This window comes from Armigeres subalbatus, chromosome 3 (assembly GCF_024139115.2).
Source record: "Armigeres subalbatus isolate Guangzhou_Male chromosome 3, GZ_Asu_2, whole genome shotgun sequence".
Lineage (NCBI taxonomy): Eukaryota > Metazoa > Arthropoda > Insecta > Diptera > Culicidae > Armigeres > Armigeres subalbatus.
The window spans coordinates 104005876-104022838 of NC_085141.1; the positions used below are offsets into that span (position 1 = coordinate 104005876).

Consider the following 16963-nt stretch of genomic DNA (forward strand, 5'->3'; position numbering starts at 1 on the left):
AAGTGGATACGACGACGAACCGAATGATGGTCTTTGCTTGTGGTTGTTGATGTTGGTAGCCATGGAGGGCGGGCGTGCTGCTATATGTACACTGGGAGTAAAGTAATGAGTTATTTCATTCCAGGAGTTCTCAACCCACACATCTCTCCTCTTCTCACAAGATGAAATAAGGAAAAAAAAAACTTTTTACGAGTCGAAAATAATATTTATTGAATTTGATTTACAATAATTTCAATTTCAGTTGCCCTCTACAATACGAATAAAATCCTGTAAATAGCTTGGAGCTTTTCTGTTCCTTGCAGTCCGATGAGTCAGAGTATTACCATGCTCCTGCGTATTCGGCTCCGTACTTGAATGGTCACGCCACTCAAAAACTCTTTTGTCTGGGTAATGTGACGTTTGAGAGAACGGCCATCCTCGTCCCCAAGTACCAAGTTTTCCATTTTTCTCTTCCATGACAGTGTACCGCTGAGTTCCAAACCAGGAATCCCTTTGGCACGCGTTTGTCGTTCTATTATAACTGTATCTCCCGGCTTTAGTTTGCACTTCCTAGCACCCCGACGAGTATCCTCATGTTCTTTAGATTTACGCTTCATTTCTCGATCCCTTGCATTTAAAGCACTATTATCGATATCCGATTTTCCACGATTGAATAACGGTAGTCCTCGCTTTATCTTTCTCCCACGCATAATTTCTTCAGGTGGCACTTTTGTTATTGTGTGAGAAGCTGCGTTGTGTGCTCGAACAGCAGCTTGTAACTCATCATTATAGCTCGATCCAGTAGAGGCCGCTATTGCCATGGATTTATTTATGATTTTCATGTAATTTTCTACCATACCATTTTGCTGCGGAAAATGAGGTGTCGAAAAAATAGTTTTGATTCCTCTTTCCTGACAGAACTTGTCATAATCATCTCCGTTGAATGGGGGTCCGTTATCACTTTTCATTGCTTCAGGAAACCCTCTTGGTCAAAAATTTCCTCGAGCACCCTCCGTGTCTGCTCGAAGCTGGTGGATTTCACAGGCCGAGCTATTAAGTATCGAGGCGATAATCCACAATCACCAGAATGTAAACGCCTCCGAACTTGGCATAAGGGCCATTAAAATCAAGAGCGATAGTTTCCCAGGCAGTTTTAGGGATATCGGTTCGAATCATCAGGGTAGGTTTTTCTGGCCGTCCATTAACGGCACAGGACTGGCAAGCCTTAACCCAATTCTCAGCGTCCCCTGCCATGCCTGGCCACCATACACGTTCTCTCAAAATTGTTTTCAGTTTTTGCAGCAAGGGGATGCCCTTCGTGGGCTACACTCAATGCTTTTGTCGTAATGACGCAGGAATTATAGTGCGACCACCTTTTAGAATAACTCCGTCCTTAACGCAAAGTTCGTCCTTCACTGAGTAAAATCTATTGAGCTGTTTAGGCCATTCACCGACTCTCAGCGCATTTGACACACTTTGCAGTGTTTCGTCTTTTTCTGTAGCCTGACGAATTTCGTCTTCCGTCAAAACTTCACGCTGTTTGCTTCAAGACTGGCGATTTCCCACGGGCTTTTATCGTCATTGAACGGTTCGTCCGTTCCATCGTACAAGCGAGATGACGGATCAGCAATATTATCTCTGCCACGAATAAACTCTACTTTGTAGTTATACGGACTTAACCTTAGTGCCCACCCGTCTGCTCTTGTCAACGCCCTCTTGGTGTCCTCCCGCGATCTATTCAGGATGAAACTGACACCTCTAGCGTCCGTTCGAAGGGTGAACTGTCGCCCTAGCAGGAAGAAAGAGAAGTATTCGACAGCCCATACAGCCCCCAGTGCTTCTCTCTGATTTTGGGCATACTTTTTCTCCGTCGAAGTCAGCGCTTTGGAGGCAAAACTAATAATTCTCTTTGTTCCGTCCTTACTTTCTTGGGTTAGCACCGCCCCTAATGCAATTGGAGAAGCATCTGTATACAGCACAGTACGATCTTCTTCAGAAAAATATCCCAACGCAATCGTGGAGTTCGCTATTTTGCTCTTCGTATTCTCAAAGGCTTTAGTTTGATCTGGACCCCACTGCCATGAGTGAGATGCGACTACCTTCCACAACGGACTCGTCAAGTCAGCGAAATTCTCGATATATGAGCTCACATAAGACGCCAGCCCAAGAAAACTCCGTAGCTCTGATACGGTCGATGGTTCTCGAAAGTTTTGGATATTCGCCACCTTAGATGTATCTACGTGGAAACCATCTCTATCCAGCTCATGACCCAAGAATTTGACCCGCTCTCGATCAAATTCACATTTGTCTGTATTTAGTGTAAGATTATTTGCTCTAAGTGCTTTGAGCACAAGGGCAACTATTTTCCTTAAATTTTCCAGGGTGTCTGCGAATATCAGGATGTCATCAATATAGATGATAACGTTTTCAATTCCATCTAATACACGAGTCATTTCACGCTGAAAAATTTCGGGGGCACAGTTGACCCCGAACATCAGCCGCGTAAAACGATACATCCCGTTTTCTGCTAGAAAAGTGGTTAACTCTCTTGATTCCTGACTAAGCTCTAAGTGATAATATGCGCTCGTTAAATCCAATTTGGTGAAATATCTCGCTCCATGCAATCGAATCTTCATTTCGTTCAGTAGCGGCAAACGAAAATATTCCCTCTTTATAGCTTTATTCGCTGCTCGCATATTAATCACCAGCCTGAAGTCATCCTTGCCTTTTGGGACAGCGGACATACCGCTGATCCATTCGGGAGCTTTCGTGACTTTTTCTATTATGCCCCTAGTTTCCATTTCTTCAAGTCTCGCTTTCGCTGCTTCTCTGAATGCAGCGGGAACATTGAAATATGCATTGCGTACTGGAGGAACCGTTCTGTCAATACTGAAATTGACTTTTTATGCCAGGAACTTTTGGAAAAACGCCTACTTCTCCATTCTGCTCGGAGCAGCAAACTGCTTGGTCCGACAACAACGCTAATTTCAAGTCACTGGCTGTCTCTCGACCTAGTAACGACCTGCGACCCTTCGGAATTACCAAAAACTTCGCGCGAACAACAGGCTTCTTCAACTCGCTAACCTCTACTTTCGCCCAAAAAATCGTGCTTACAGACATCGGCAGGTCAGCTGCGTATGCTCTGAGATCAGGATGATTGACACAATCAACGAATTGGAGACGCACCGAGCCATTCCTAACCTGTCTTTCTAGGTTATCCCAATCTTTACCCCCAATTACATTTGCATCAGCACCGGAATCGATCAGAAATGATATTGGCTCGGAAGAACCCACGTAACAGTTCACAAGAACGTCGGAAAGGGAGAGTGCATTTACCAGCTGTAAACGAGATGAAGATACAAAGCAAGGATCAGCCTATAGAAACAACAAAATACTCAGTTTTAATTCACATAGTGGCGTTCGCCGCCTTTATTAAAAAGCGCAAAGAAATTAAACTAAGAAATGGTCATACCTGATCATCTTCAATAGAATCATCAGTTTCCTTCGAGACAGCTAGATGACTCACTCGCTTCTTGCGACATGTAGCAGAGAAATGACCTCGTTCGTTGCACGTATTACAGTTTTTGTACAGTGCTGGACACTGTTTTCCATTGTGCTTTGGACGATTGCAACGGAAGCATCGATTGCGTTTACCAACAAATCTGTCTCGTGGCTCTTTGTGCTTGTATGGTGGACCTTCAGTGCGTTTCCGATTTTGCATCTGCCAATCGCCTGATGAATATCGCTTCTGTCCTGACTGTTGGTTGTTTGACTTACTGATTACTTCCATTATTCCTTCTGTCTTCGATGACCCAGCGTTGATATTAAATGCCTCCGCTCGAGTGGCTGCTTGAATGACGTACTGGGTATCGTGGTTGTATGTCCTGGCCGCATTGGCGACGTCCCGATTGCTTATTCCTTGAAGTATCTGAGAGCGAATAAACCTGCCCTCGTCGTGCCCATAACCACACATACCAGCCTTTTCACAACTCTAGCGTAGAACGCTACCACAGACTCATTAGACTCCTGTTTCAGACGGGTAAACTCTTCATGTTCAGCAGTAGTATCAACCAAAGAACGAAGGTACGTGCTAATATTCTGTAATAGAGTTGGGTAGCACTGTGGATCGTCGAAACTCGGACACAGTTTGGCAGCGATGATTAGGCCCTGAAGTTGATCACCCATGAGCAGGTATAAAAGTTTAGCTCGGCTACTGATACCGACGTTGTTCAAGTCCGTAGCAATCTCAAAGTTTGATTTGAATCGACACCACTCAGTCCATAATTTACTAGTGGGTACTCCTTGTGGGAAAGGACGAATATCCCAGCGAATTCCCCCAACATTATCTACTTTTGGCGAAGCACGAGTTTCCTGATTGCCCGAGTTCTGTGATGGTCCGTCCCTTTGACCAAGCCACGGGGGAATTGTAGTTGGACTCAACTGTTGTTCTGGCGTTACACAAATTGCTTTTTCGATACGTTCTAGTCTGTCAAGAAAATGCTGATCAACATGATTCTTCTTCGTTCTCCTAACACCCTGCCTGAAACAGTTCTCTATTTGCGCGGTATCCGCCGATGCATCAGAATTTTCCGAACCGGAGTCCTCAATCGCTTTCTCACTATTATCTGACTCTAGGAGCTCTTCCTCAGAGCTTATTTCTCTCTCATCTTCATCAACGATGGCTCGTACGTATTTTCCACCTGGCATATTGAATGCTGAAATGCCAGATTGAGATAAAAAACAAAAAAAAATTAGCCGCCTTATGCTATGTATTCGCTATAAATACATATAAAAAGCGAATAAAAACAATCCATTGAATTTGTTTTGTTTTTTTTTTTTATTTTTACATTTTTCCATTTGACCTTGACCTTGAAAACATGACGGTTTAATTCACTAGTGAAGCAAATAAATTATATTATACGATATATGTCTCTCCGAGCTACTTTATTCATTTCATTATGATCGTACCCAACAACTCCATTCACAGAACAATGATCTTATCGAACCATTCTATTGATTTGGCAATGATCGTATCGATTAATTCCACTCATTCAACAATGGTCGTTCCAAACCATTGAATTTATTAGGCAATGGTCGTACCGATCCATTCCATTCATTTAATAATAGTCGTACCGAACCATTTAATTCACATAACAATGGCCGTACCGAACCATTCTATTTATTTGGCAATGATCTTTCCGATCCAATCCATTCATTCAACAATAGTTGTACCAAACCATTTTATTTAATTGGCAATGGTCGTACCGATCCATTCCATTCATTTGACAATAGTGGTACCGAATCACTTCATTCACATAAAAAAATGTCGTACCGAACTATTCTATTGATTTGGCAATGGTCGTACCGATCCATTCCATTCATTTAACAATAGTCGTACCGAACCATTTCATTCACATAAGAAAAATAGTCATACCGAACCATTCTATTTATTTGGCATTGGTCGTACCGATCCATTCAATTAATTTAATAATGATTTTCACTTTATTCACATTAAAATGACTACCAAAATCCGTTTGTTTATCCAACAATAGCCATATAAATCCATTTTTTTTATTCACTAATTGTTCGTTCCGAACCAGATAATTCAATTTTATTCAAAAATACAGTACTTATTTTCCCATCGTCGTACCAAACCACTTGGTAAAGAAATGTAAAATTTTTGAGGGGGTAACAATGTGGACATGATCTGTTCGGCTGAAATGTAGGAAGTTTTTTTTTTCAAAAATCTTCAGTTGGTTTCGAATACTGTGCATTATATGAATGATGTGCATTATATGGCACAATCAAAATTATCACAACTAGCGTCGCGTTCATCGCCAGAAATCCAGCTGGCACTAAAGCTGTGACAATACAATGTTTGATCATTTATGCATTTTATTGTTTTCATTAAAAAAAAGGTGTATCCACTTTAACAAAAATTAGTATCAAACTTTTGTATAGAGAACAGCACAAAGCAAAAAGGGAGAAAAAAAAAACCCTCAGTCCTTACCAGGAGATTGCATGATGGCTAACTGCAAACTAAACATTGCTAACAATAATCTACTACTCACCTGATCGAACGGTATATTAATGCAATGCAAATCAAATCATAACAGGTATTCCCATTCCAACACCATTCCTCCTGGTTTCCAACGGTAGAACAGAAAAAAAATCACTTAAGAGCTCACCTCTAAATAATGAATCAATCTATATTTGTACGATTTGCGCACCTCATTTTTTTTAATTTTTTTGTTAGATTATTTCAATTTATGTCGTTTATCTATAGCATCGCTTACTAAACTGGTCAAACAAATTTGTACATTTTTTTTTTAATTGTATTAACGTCATAGCAGCCCATATGGGATTGTGTTTCATTCGAATCTGATTCTCGTGTCATTGCATATGTGCGTAAACCATTCGTTGTCAATCTGTTGGTAGCACAAAATCGAGCAAAATCATGCACAGTAACAAGAGCTCTTTTATCATTCAATTATAGGCAATAAAACATTCAATACATTGCCATCATTAGGATTATTAATTATACTTCATTTAGTTTCAAATTAAAATAAAAATGGCTTACCTTGATGAACCAGTCTAGGCTAATTTCGCAATACTACAATTCCACACCGACAATTCAGCTTACGCTTTCAGTTGTTGGCTGACACCATGACACCACATCCGTGCCAAACACTATTATCACCGTTCTTCCTCACACTTTAAACCGCGTTACGGTAACGCATTTGCGGAAATCGTGAGAACAATTATCACTAAATAATTCTACTTCCATCAACGTCTGTATTTCACGTAAACGAAGCCGCAAAACGGTTTTTTTTTCACTACTTTCACGCCGTGCACGATTAGCAAAGCCGAAAAAAGAAATTTCCACGTGCTGGAACAAACTAGCGAGCACTATTTTTTTTTAAACACTTTTAAGGCACACTAGTCCACTCGCGGTCCGGACATGTTGTTTCTTTGGACGATTCTCTTTTTTGCATCCAATTTAGACAAAGACTTTTGCAAATTATTAGCTTCTAATGCACCGGCGAAGCAAAACCTGCCATGGTCGCCATTGTGGAATCTACTATTTGGAGCATAAGAGAATCGCCCAATCACACATGCTGGACTTACCTGCTCGACCGATGACTTGCGAATGACCTGAGCTCAACATTACCCACGCCACCAAGCGAATACGAATCACGCGGAAGTGGATACGACGACGAACCGAATGATGGTCTTTGCTTGTGGTTGTTGATGTTGGTAGCCATGGAGGGCGGGCGTGCTGCTATATGTACACTGGGAGTAAAGTAATGAGTTATTTCATTCCAGGAGTTCTCAACCCACACAGTTATGAGATGTTGTTTATCTAAGATGCGTATTGTTGCACCACCGGAGGTGTACAGGATCCATAAGTAAAGTAAGTAAGTATTGTTGCGAGGAATGACAACAGAAATTTGACTCAAGACGAAGTTTCTTCATATTACCAGCGACGTTCACTAATGGGTAGTTGCTGTAGGTAGATAGTTTTCACAAAGGTGGCGTCTTCATGGATTTTATACAAAAGAAAGTTGATCCGAAATAAACTTTCTTCAAATTTCAAAACTCAATCGTAAATAGCGAATTTGATAAGCGCGTCGGAGGAGATGATGTAGAAAATTTTAATGGATGGGATCACTAACAGCAACCAAGCTACCACGCCAAACCCGATGCCACCAGAAACAGTCCATTTTCGCAATTAACTCTTTCGTTTTATAAAATGTTGGTCCTGAGAAGAACCAATTTTCTTTTCCCAATGTTCCATTCCAACTAACTGACACCACAATTTGTAATCAATTTTCAGCATCGGCACTGGCGGTGCGGAATCGCCACAGTGCTATTTTTATGGTCAACCTTTTCTTCATATGAAATTCTGGTTCGTTGAGGTTGAATGATCTGCAGTAACACATCGAGCACCACTACCAACGCGATGGATTTTCTTTGAAAACGTTATTAGCTGTGTTCTCTCCGCTAAGATCGCTTTGATGCGTCTGCTATGCGTAAAATCTTGTTCAAATTGAGGATTAGATCCAAACCCGCAAGTGATTGATTTGTGATGTCTGTGGTAGTGATGCATGTACGTAATTGGTTAGTTTACCTATTTCTAAACTTTTTATCAATTATCGATAATAAATAGTTTAAAATCAGTATTTTCATATAAATACAAAGAAGCGTTGACTCATCCTTGATCGAATGGTCCAAAAAAAATGAAAATCCATCGAGAAACGGCTGAGATATTAAAGTTTAAAGTCTATCATATTTTCGTGACGGTCCCAGATTTTCGCAATCGTAAAGTTTACCTCAATATAGAAAACACAGACGTAGTCCTACGTCAAAAGCCGTAAGACAGAGGAATAACGAGGAAGAATAAATAAGGAAAATGGAAGAACTACTGACTTCTTACTTCTAGCTTCTCATTTCTCACTTCTCATTCGGCCTGATGACCGTTCGGGCTAATGATCTGATTCCAGAAAAAATCACGTACATAAAGTCCTTCCTTATTCCTAAATGACTGTAAAGACATTGCAGACACCGTTATTGATTTTTATATATCGCCGAAACTTGCCAAGTGAAAATGATTGATTCATTCCATACAGCCGTTGCAAATTTTAGATATTATTGCCTGTTCTTTTATCTCTTATATCAATCAAAACCATATCATGTTTTGTTATTCTGTTCATGGCTTCTGCCCGGGAATAACAGACAAGCACAGGAGTCACTACCGCGCGAAATTAAAACGGAGCTTTTGAAAAATTTCAGAAAAAAAAAGTTTTGAGGATAATTTGTGTGGAAACGTTTTTATTTAGATAAATTTTCAGACAAGTGAAGTTAATATGAACAATGATATATTTTTATCATAGGGTCACCGTACTATTAGTGGAAGTAGTGGGCTTTTGGTGAGATTTTTAGTAACAATACATTTTACGATGGTTTCAGTTGATGCATCATGCTATAAATGAGCCGTTGAATTCAACGCATCGCATAATTTTGCGTATAAAAACAATGAAAAATGGATTTATTATACTTATTAGTGGTGCAACCAATTTTTTGATAGCTGCTGACGTTAAATAGCGACAATCTCATTTTGTTAGCCAATTTATTAGTTCATCTGATAGTTGAGCATGGATAATATTCATTACCAATCAGCGCTATTTTTACCTTTCTTATGAACTCTTTGATGAAGTAAAATACTAAGTGAAATAAATAATCAGGATTTTTGCTTTTGTTCGCTTCTGTCGCTTTTACTCATGGGCTCGAATTAGTGGGAAATCCAATCTAATTACTAAGCATTACATTAAGGCTCGTACCAATTTAGAAATTCCCCCGAAATAACCGCAATATCGAGAATGCTTTGCAAACTAAAACGACATACCTACACATTTTCCTGACGTAACAGATTGTATTAATTAGAAAGCACCTCTGATGCATCTCCGACCAAAACATGTTTTCGTGCTGCTTTTCTTGATTCCGTAAGCAGGGACAAAATTCGAGGAACCACCGCCGTGCCCTCGTACACCCAAATGAGACGATGTCGTATTCAGGCACTGCGTATAGAAAGACAGACTCAATTTCCGGCATCACCGCAATAAGTTTTTTCCCTGAAGTGGTACACGAGACAAGCGGTAGCGAGTAGCCACGGACACGGAACCGCAGAATTTGAATTATTAAGATACCTTTAATACTCAAGAATGATACTCGGTGTTCACCTGTGCACTGGAGTGTCAGCAAACTCAATTACGGAGAGTAAATGAAGCTAATTCCTCTTTCCGGAGTTATGGTCCCATTTTCCCGAAAAGTAAAGCACATATTCACTAATACTTGGCCCAGATTACTGTATCGCAACATCCCTTGATAATAGAAATTAATTTGATGAGCAGCACCGATTATTTGTTTCAAGTTCGCACGCGTTGCGACTAATTGAACTGGGTGCATTAACATAATTACAACTCGCAGCAAGACAGCTCACAATCAGCTGGATGCTTCAATGCTACACAGCTCGTAACCATTGATTATTTGATCCACGCGTTATTTTATTCGAAGATGCTCAATTACAATTCTTTTTTTCTGGGTTTTGTAAAATAAAGTAAGGAAGGTACTTTTGTCTAAATGTCTAAAAAAAAGCATATTATTGAGAGATAGGGATTGATGTTTCCATTATAATATTTTACAGTACATTTTTAAAATTATTTTTCTACATTACCGTTTTCCAGTACTTGTATTTCGACAAGTCGGTAATGTTCCCATAAATGATTATTTAGTTCAATAAACTTCTGAAGCTTTCCTTGCTTCCATCGCATCTTTGATTCCTGATTATTCTGAGTGATTTTGTGAAATCCAACACTTCAGAAAAAAGCATTTTATTTTGATTGATACAGCATCTGTCAAGAGGACCGAAATAGAATGCAAAGTGCTGCCAGGATAAGCTTCGGAACATCGTCATCACTTAACCATGTTTCTTTTCTTTTTCACAATGAGACATGTAGGTTCGGAAGATAAGCTTCCACTCCAACTGATGCTCACGCCAGAGGAGAGGAAGACTTCATTCTACAAAGAAAAACTTTTCGAAGCGAGTTCATCGTGCGTCAGACAGTTAAGGACCAGGTACGATACAGCGGCGCAACAATTCCCACAGTTCTTCCATATAAATAACGACGCTACAAGTTTGACGTTATGTGAAGAATGGACAAAATATGCCGCATCGATTTGCAATGTAGATTGACCTTAAGCCGTGCCTATAAGATAACAGACAGTACAATAGTTTGAATCGATATATTCAACCAGCATATCTGCGTTGGCGGAAATGAAGGAAAGTTTGTAGGCACTTCTGTCTGCGGGCGCTTGATACACATAAAAGATTTCAATCTTCTCTAACGAGTTTGGATTTTATATAGTCGCGTTACCGTAGTAACAAAAACATTCGTTTTGCATATTCGATTTAAAAAAAAGTAAACGATACACATGTAGGTTGGGTATATGGCTCAAACATTAGCCTGGTTAAGCACACTTATCGTTGTGAATCTTCATATATTGAAGCTCTAATAATAATTATGCCACCAGAGAGCTTGCTTAATTTTGGTTATTACACCGGGCATTACCTCTATTGTTGGATCCCTTTATTCATTATTCACTATAAATCGTTTGTAAAAGCCGTAAGGTGGGCAATTGAAAATCATAAGCTGTAATTTGGCAACGAGTGCGTCTAATATAGGGCACTGCTTTGTCTCTTTCCGACTGCAAAAAATAAAAAACAACAAAGCCAGTAAATGTCAAATTCCATGAAGAACGAAAGAGAAAGCGTGTCCTATTGTCCCAAAAAGTTTTGGTTAATCGTGTATTCTATTAACTTCTAGTAAGAATATAAATAATTAGTCAAATTTATAGACATTTTTATTATATTTTTATTACGATTGTCATATTTTCAAATGATTTCCAATTCAATTGCTTCGAACTCTTTCGAAAAATCCCATCTTGTTACTATATGACTTCATGCTCGATTGCATCCCAAAACGGACAGTTCAATTCGATCGCGTCATCTATCCACCAGACCATAATCATTGTCAATGTGTCAAATTGATTGGAGAAAACGGAACTTTTCGCAACACCAAAAGAAAAACACTCCCAGCCAACCGCAGATAGCCATCCCAATTTATCGCTCAACTAAACTCGAAAATCTGTTTCTCCCTCCCGCTCCACCTTTGCAGGTCTGCCGTACGAAATCAGTCTCTACTGGCACCAGTATCCGTACAACCTGGGGCTGGTGTTCTGCAAAATGCGCGCCCTCATCTCGGAGGCGTCCACGTACGTGTCGGTGCTGACGATAGTGGCCTTCTCGATGGAGCGCTTCCTGGCCATCTGCCATCCGTTGCACCTGTACACGATGTCCGGGCTGCAGCGTCCGGTGCGCATCATCGCCGGGCTGTGGATCGTCAGCCTCTTCAGTGCAGTGCCTTTTGCCGTTTTTACCGACATCGACTATATACCGTATCCGCCGAGTAAGTAGCACAATGTTGTTCTTTCCCTTCTGTAGCTTTTTCCAACTTTCAGCTGCTCACAGAAAGAAATCTATACATGTTATGCTTGTTTGATGGTAGGAAAACCTATGAATGTTTGTTTAGATGGCTGTTTACGTACCGAGCAATTATTTAGATCCATGTGAGTAGATACGTGTGACGATTAACGGAATATTGTGGTATCTCTTTGAGTATACAACATTAGAGTAATTTTTACAGTTATAGGCTAACTACAGGGGGAGAAACAGTTTACCGTTATCTTGATTTTTCATAAAATATGTGTGTTTAGATCTATGTGCATTTTCCCCCTTTTTATGTTCTTCAAAATGTGCACCACAGAAAATATTAGTCTTCAGGAATTTGATCGAATGGACATTTAGGAATTCAGTGGATGTGAGGAAGTTCAATCAGCAGCGGAAAAAACGAATACGGAAACTAATGAATATTTATATACAGCAAATGGAAACTTCTGGAGATCCTGGTGGATTATAGAAGACACTAGTCGACCCGGCAGACGTTGTCCTGCATAGTAGGCGAAAAGCGTTCTGAACTGCCCATGTGAAGTTTCCATTCGATTCTTAATTTTAGTTTTTCACGATTTGCTCAACTTTACTCGTAATTTTCGCATTAGGAAATATATAAACCCGTCGGAAACTATAACGAATGTTTCTGCTGAAGAAATGAAAAAATCCATCCAGCCGTTTTCGAGTTATGCGGATACGAACACAGACCATTTCATTTTTATATAAAAGATGAAAACCTACAGAAATAGCAAAATATTAAGGTACCGATGGGGAAATACTCTCCATACTATTGTGTTTTAGGCACACGCTTAAATATACGAATGATATTTTGCCTTTGGAATATTTCGTTGATTGAAATTTAGTCGAATGACGTTTGTCAAATGACATGTCGTCGAAAGGACGTTTAGGGACATTTGGTCGAATTAACATTTAATCGAAAGTAAAGAGCAGCATATTTTTTTCTTATTCTTTCCACTTAATATTCATACAATAAATAGTTCAGTATACAATTCGCTCCCAACCATAATTGATGATGATGATGATACTACCATCTATTGTAGCAAGGCACCTGCCGATAGCACTGGCCATATCTGACAAACGATTTGATCATGATTATACTATTGTTTGTATTTCATCAAACTCCTGTATGAAGGGCCAAAAATGGGTGGGGTGGTTCCATAATCAGATACACTTATGCGAATCCACGGGATGAATAGAGAATCTCCTTCCAGAAGAAAGTTCGTACATACAATAATATAATCTAGCCCTCGTTTCCCAGATTGACCCAATAGATGGGGAGAAGAGCCCGCCCTGTATCCACGAGATGTTAACAATAGGAATTTGGCGATTCCACTCTTCCTATCCAAATCGCTTCAATCGGGTGCCCTGATGGCTTTTTTTTAAAGTTTATAATCATATAGTTGCAATATAATTTGGTAAAAATATATAATGGAATTCTCTCACCAAGTTTCAAATCGTTTGTCCTGGATGACCTTTCTTCAACAACAGCTAGTTTTAGATTTATGCTGTCGTCAGAGATGGAAAACCAATAGTTCCTGGTTTAATTCTGGGAATATGCTTCGTTCTGGCTCAAGGATCGAAAAATAGTCTTCTTGATTTCTGAAAAGATGAAATAAAAAGACGGAGAGCAGTATCACACATAATGACATGAGCACATGTATAAAAAAAATAGATTATCATAAAAAAATTTCAAATGAACAAACATACTTTTTATACATTAAAAAGAGACAAATGAAATATAGCTATATGGACAAATAACATAACGATGAAAATAAACATAGGAATATATGAATTCTCGTAGTATCAAAAATCCACTCTACATAGTTAACTAATCAATCGAATGCTGGTATCTAATATGTAATTGTGTTTTCATAGCTAAACCAAAAAAAAATTCAAACGTATGAAAGTTCTTAAAGAATCAGGAAAAATATTGTAGTAATGGGTGTATAGAAAAAGAACGGGTGAACCACAATTTAAGTACTTTGTATTCCCAAAGACGTCAAATACATATAACATTTGTTTAAAAAAGGTCTCAAAAATTCAATTAATATGATTCGCATCTAATGGATTTTTACATAGAAAACGAATTGACGGGAACATCATTTTTCGATACAGATTCCCCACTTTAGATAAAAGAAAAGATAATTTAGAAAATACCTGAAAATTATGTAAGAAATAAAATATACCATTTGGTAAAAAAATCATACAGCTGAATAGGTCATTTGGCCGAACAGGCTATTTGGCCGAATAGGTCATTTGGCTGAACAGGTTATTTGCCCGAATAGGTCATTTGCCCGAACAGGTAATTTGGCCGGACAGATCATTTGACAAAATAGGTCATTTGACAAAATAGGTCATTTGGCTGAATAGGTCATTTGGCCGAATAGGTCATTTGGCCGAACAGGTTATTCGGCCGAATAGGTAATTTGGCTGAACAGGTTATTTGGCCGAACAGGTCATTTGACCGAAGAGGTCATTTGGCAGAACAGGTCATTTGCCCAAACAGGTTATTTGACCGAACAGGTAATTTGGCCGAACAGGTCATTTGGTCGAACAGACCATTTGGTCGAACAGACCATTTGGCCGAACAGGTCATTTGGCCGAATAGGTCAATTGACCAATGACCCCAAGAAATATGATGCAAATATTTGAATGGCCAGGTCCACTATGCAGACTTGAGAATGGGAGATGAATAACATGATCAACAAAGAGCTTTGAATTCACGAAAGGAAGAAACGGGAACAGCCGTACGAACCGTTCCACATTTAGGGGAAATATGGCAAAGTGACGTTAAGAGGGACATTGCCACTTCAAATATCTGATTTCAGATAATTATCTGCCAGAATGTTGACACACTTTGAATAAACTTTCGATTTCTTGTATTTCTAGCCATTTTGTAATAGCTATTGAAGAAACTAAAGAAAATATTATACGATGGTTCTAAATATATACATTTTTGTTCCACCATCGTTTATAAATGGCCCCTAAACATGAATTTCAAGCATGAATATCTAAAAGAATGTTTTTAAACATTTTCAATTATGTTGAAACTTCATTTGAATTTTTTTGATGTTCGATTCCATCCCGTTTCGAGTGATGCACCCCAACCGGTTCGGCTTGAAAATGTTCGCGTTTTCAACAGAAATCTATTTCTATCGAGAAATATTGTCGTGAGACCTCATGGACTGATACATAAAGGGCCAAATTATGCTTGTATGACATTTCAAGACTAGAAAATTACTTCGTAGATTGGGGAGCTGTGACCTTGTTGATCAAGTTTTAAGGGATGATGTAGGTATTCAAACCATATGTCCTAGCTCTTGTGCCTCGGCCAAAGCACCTTTACTCTTTCTCTGAAATTAGATAAATTAAAATAAAATAAATTCAAATATTATAAAATAAAATCATGAAGCAAAATTTACAAACCTTGATCACGGTACAATTAATCAGCAATCAGTTTCATTTTGACACCATACGACTAGCTAGTCGTGTTAGACTTTTTTTTTTTGGGTATCCAGCTGGAGCTACCTGGTAGCTTAAATTGTCAAGACTGGACCCGAACAGAAGTTTTGCTTCTACTAGGACCAATACTTAGAAGAACTAGTCTATGTTGACCACTTGAACACTATTTCTTTTAGTATTGTGATAGCTAGCAAAATCTCAAAATTTCTGTTGTAGTATAGATTACCCTTTTCCATTGTCATTTTCCCGTCAGTCTGTCAAGCAAATAATGGAAGTTCTAATTTTAAAACGTTTTAAACACACAACGAAGGTTATCTGGCGATTTGAAATGTAAAATTTGAGTAGAATTTAAATGTAAAGTTTAGTTTATAGTTCTTTGGAGCCGACAATCAGTACCTAAAGGCAGTCTATGTTGACAACGGGTGATACCGTTGCCACCTCCAAGTAACACTTCTTGAAATAGGGATATAATTAGATGTTATGTTGTTGATTATACCAACATTATTTAAATGGCGAAACACAAGTTTAGACCTTAACATAAGTGTTACCGTTACTAGTACCAATATTTAGCACAATTAGTTTATCTTCATGCGGTGAACACTGTTTGTATTGAATATCGCGTAGTAGCATATTGTCAAAAAGCTAGTCGTGTTAGACTTTATGGTTGCAAAATATGAAAATCTGTGTGAAGTTTCAGACTCAGAAGACACAGTTCGAAAACCGCAATACATAAAAATATGCTCTTTTCAAAACTTCACGATTCTTGAAGAAATTAAACTTAAGGAACTCTACATACGTCCCATGTCGACAATAACCAAATATCATTGTTTGTTATTGGAAATGTGACTAGATACAACATCGAACATATAACATACGATACAGGAACAAGATGAAAGATTGCGTCTTTGCGAAAAAGTTGCGTCTACAGTGTTAATATGGATTCATAATGCCAATATTGCTATGTTAGGAGGAATTTATAATGTGTTAATGTATTTACTTCAACTTCCACTAACGAAAAAGGTGCGGAACTCCGCTGACGTCATTCAATTTTAATGGCATGATTGAATCTAGATACTGTTTCTCACCAATTGTAGATGGAACAACGTTTGTAAAATGGCAAGAATGAGTATAAAATGCAGAATACACTGACCCCTCAATCATAAGTCACTCACTAATGTAGAATATTTCCAATCGACCAACATGCAAAATGGTTTGACTAGTTATTGTTACAAAGTGAACAAAATATGTGTACCATGCATTCGTTCATTATAGTCGGAAAGATCTTACCAAAATTGATGAACGGCTCACTCAATCTTTCTCGTTTTCTTACTGATCCGATCAACTAGAGCCAATTGATCGACATTCCAGCATGAGCGTTACAGAGCAGTTTGTAGATCTGTTGAATTGCCGTCAAAATACTTCAGCACACAGAGT

The 16963-nt window shown here is 38.8% G+C and overlaps 1 protein-coding gene across 5 annotated transcripts in view; it reads left to right on the forward strand.

The window, feature by feature from the left end:
• The window catches only part of LOC134224766 (pyrokinin-1 receptor), a 680810-nt gene that overhangs the window by 474500 nt on the left and 189347 nt on the right, over nucleotides 1-16963 (forward strand). For all 5 annotated transcript variants that reach the window (XM_062704331.1, XM_062704330.1, XM_062704329.1 and 2 more), the window contains one exon: nucleotides 11715-12005. In XM_062704331.1, coding sequence (XP_062560315.1) covers nucleotides 11715-12005 — 291 coding nt within the window. The remainder of the gene's footprint in view (nucleotides 1-11714; nucleotides 12006-16963) is intronic.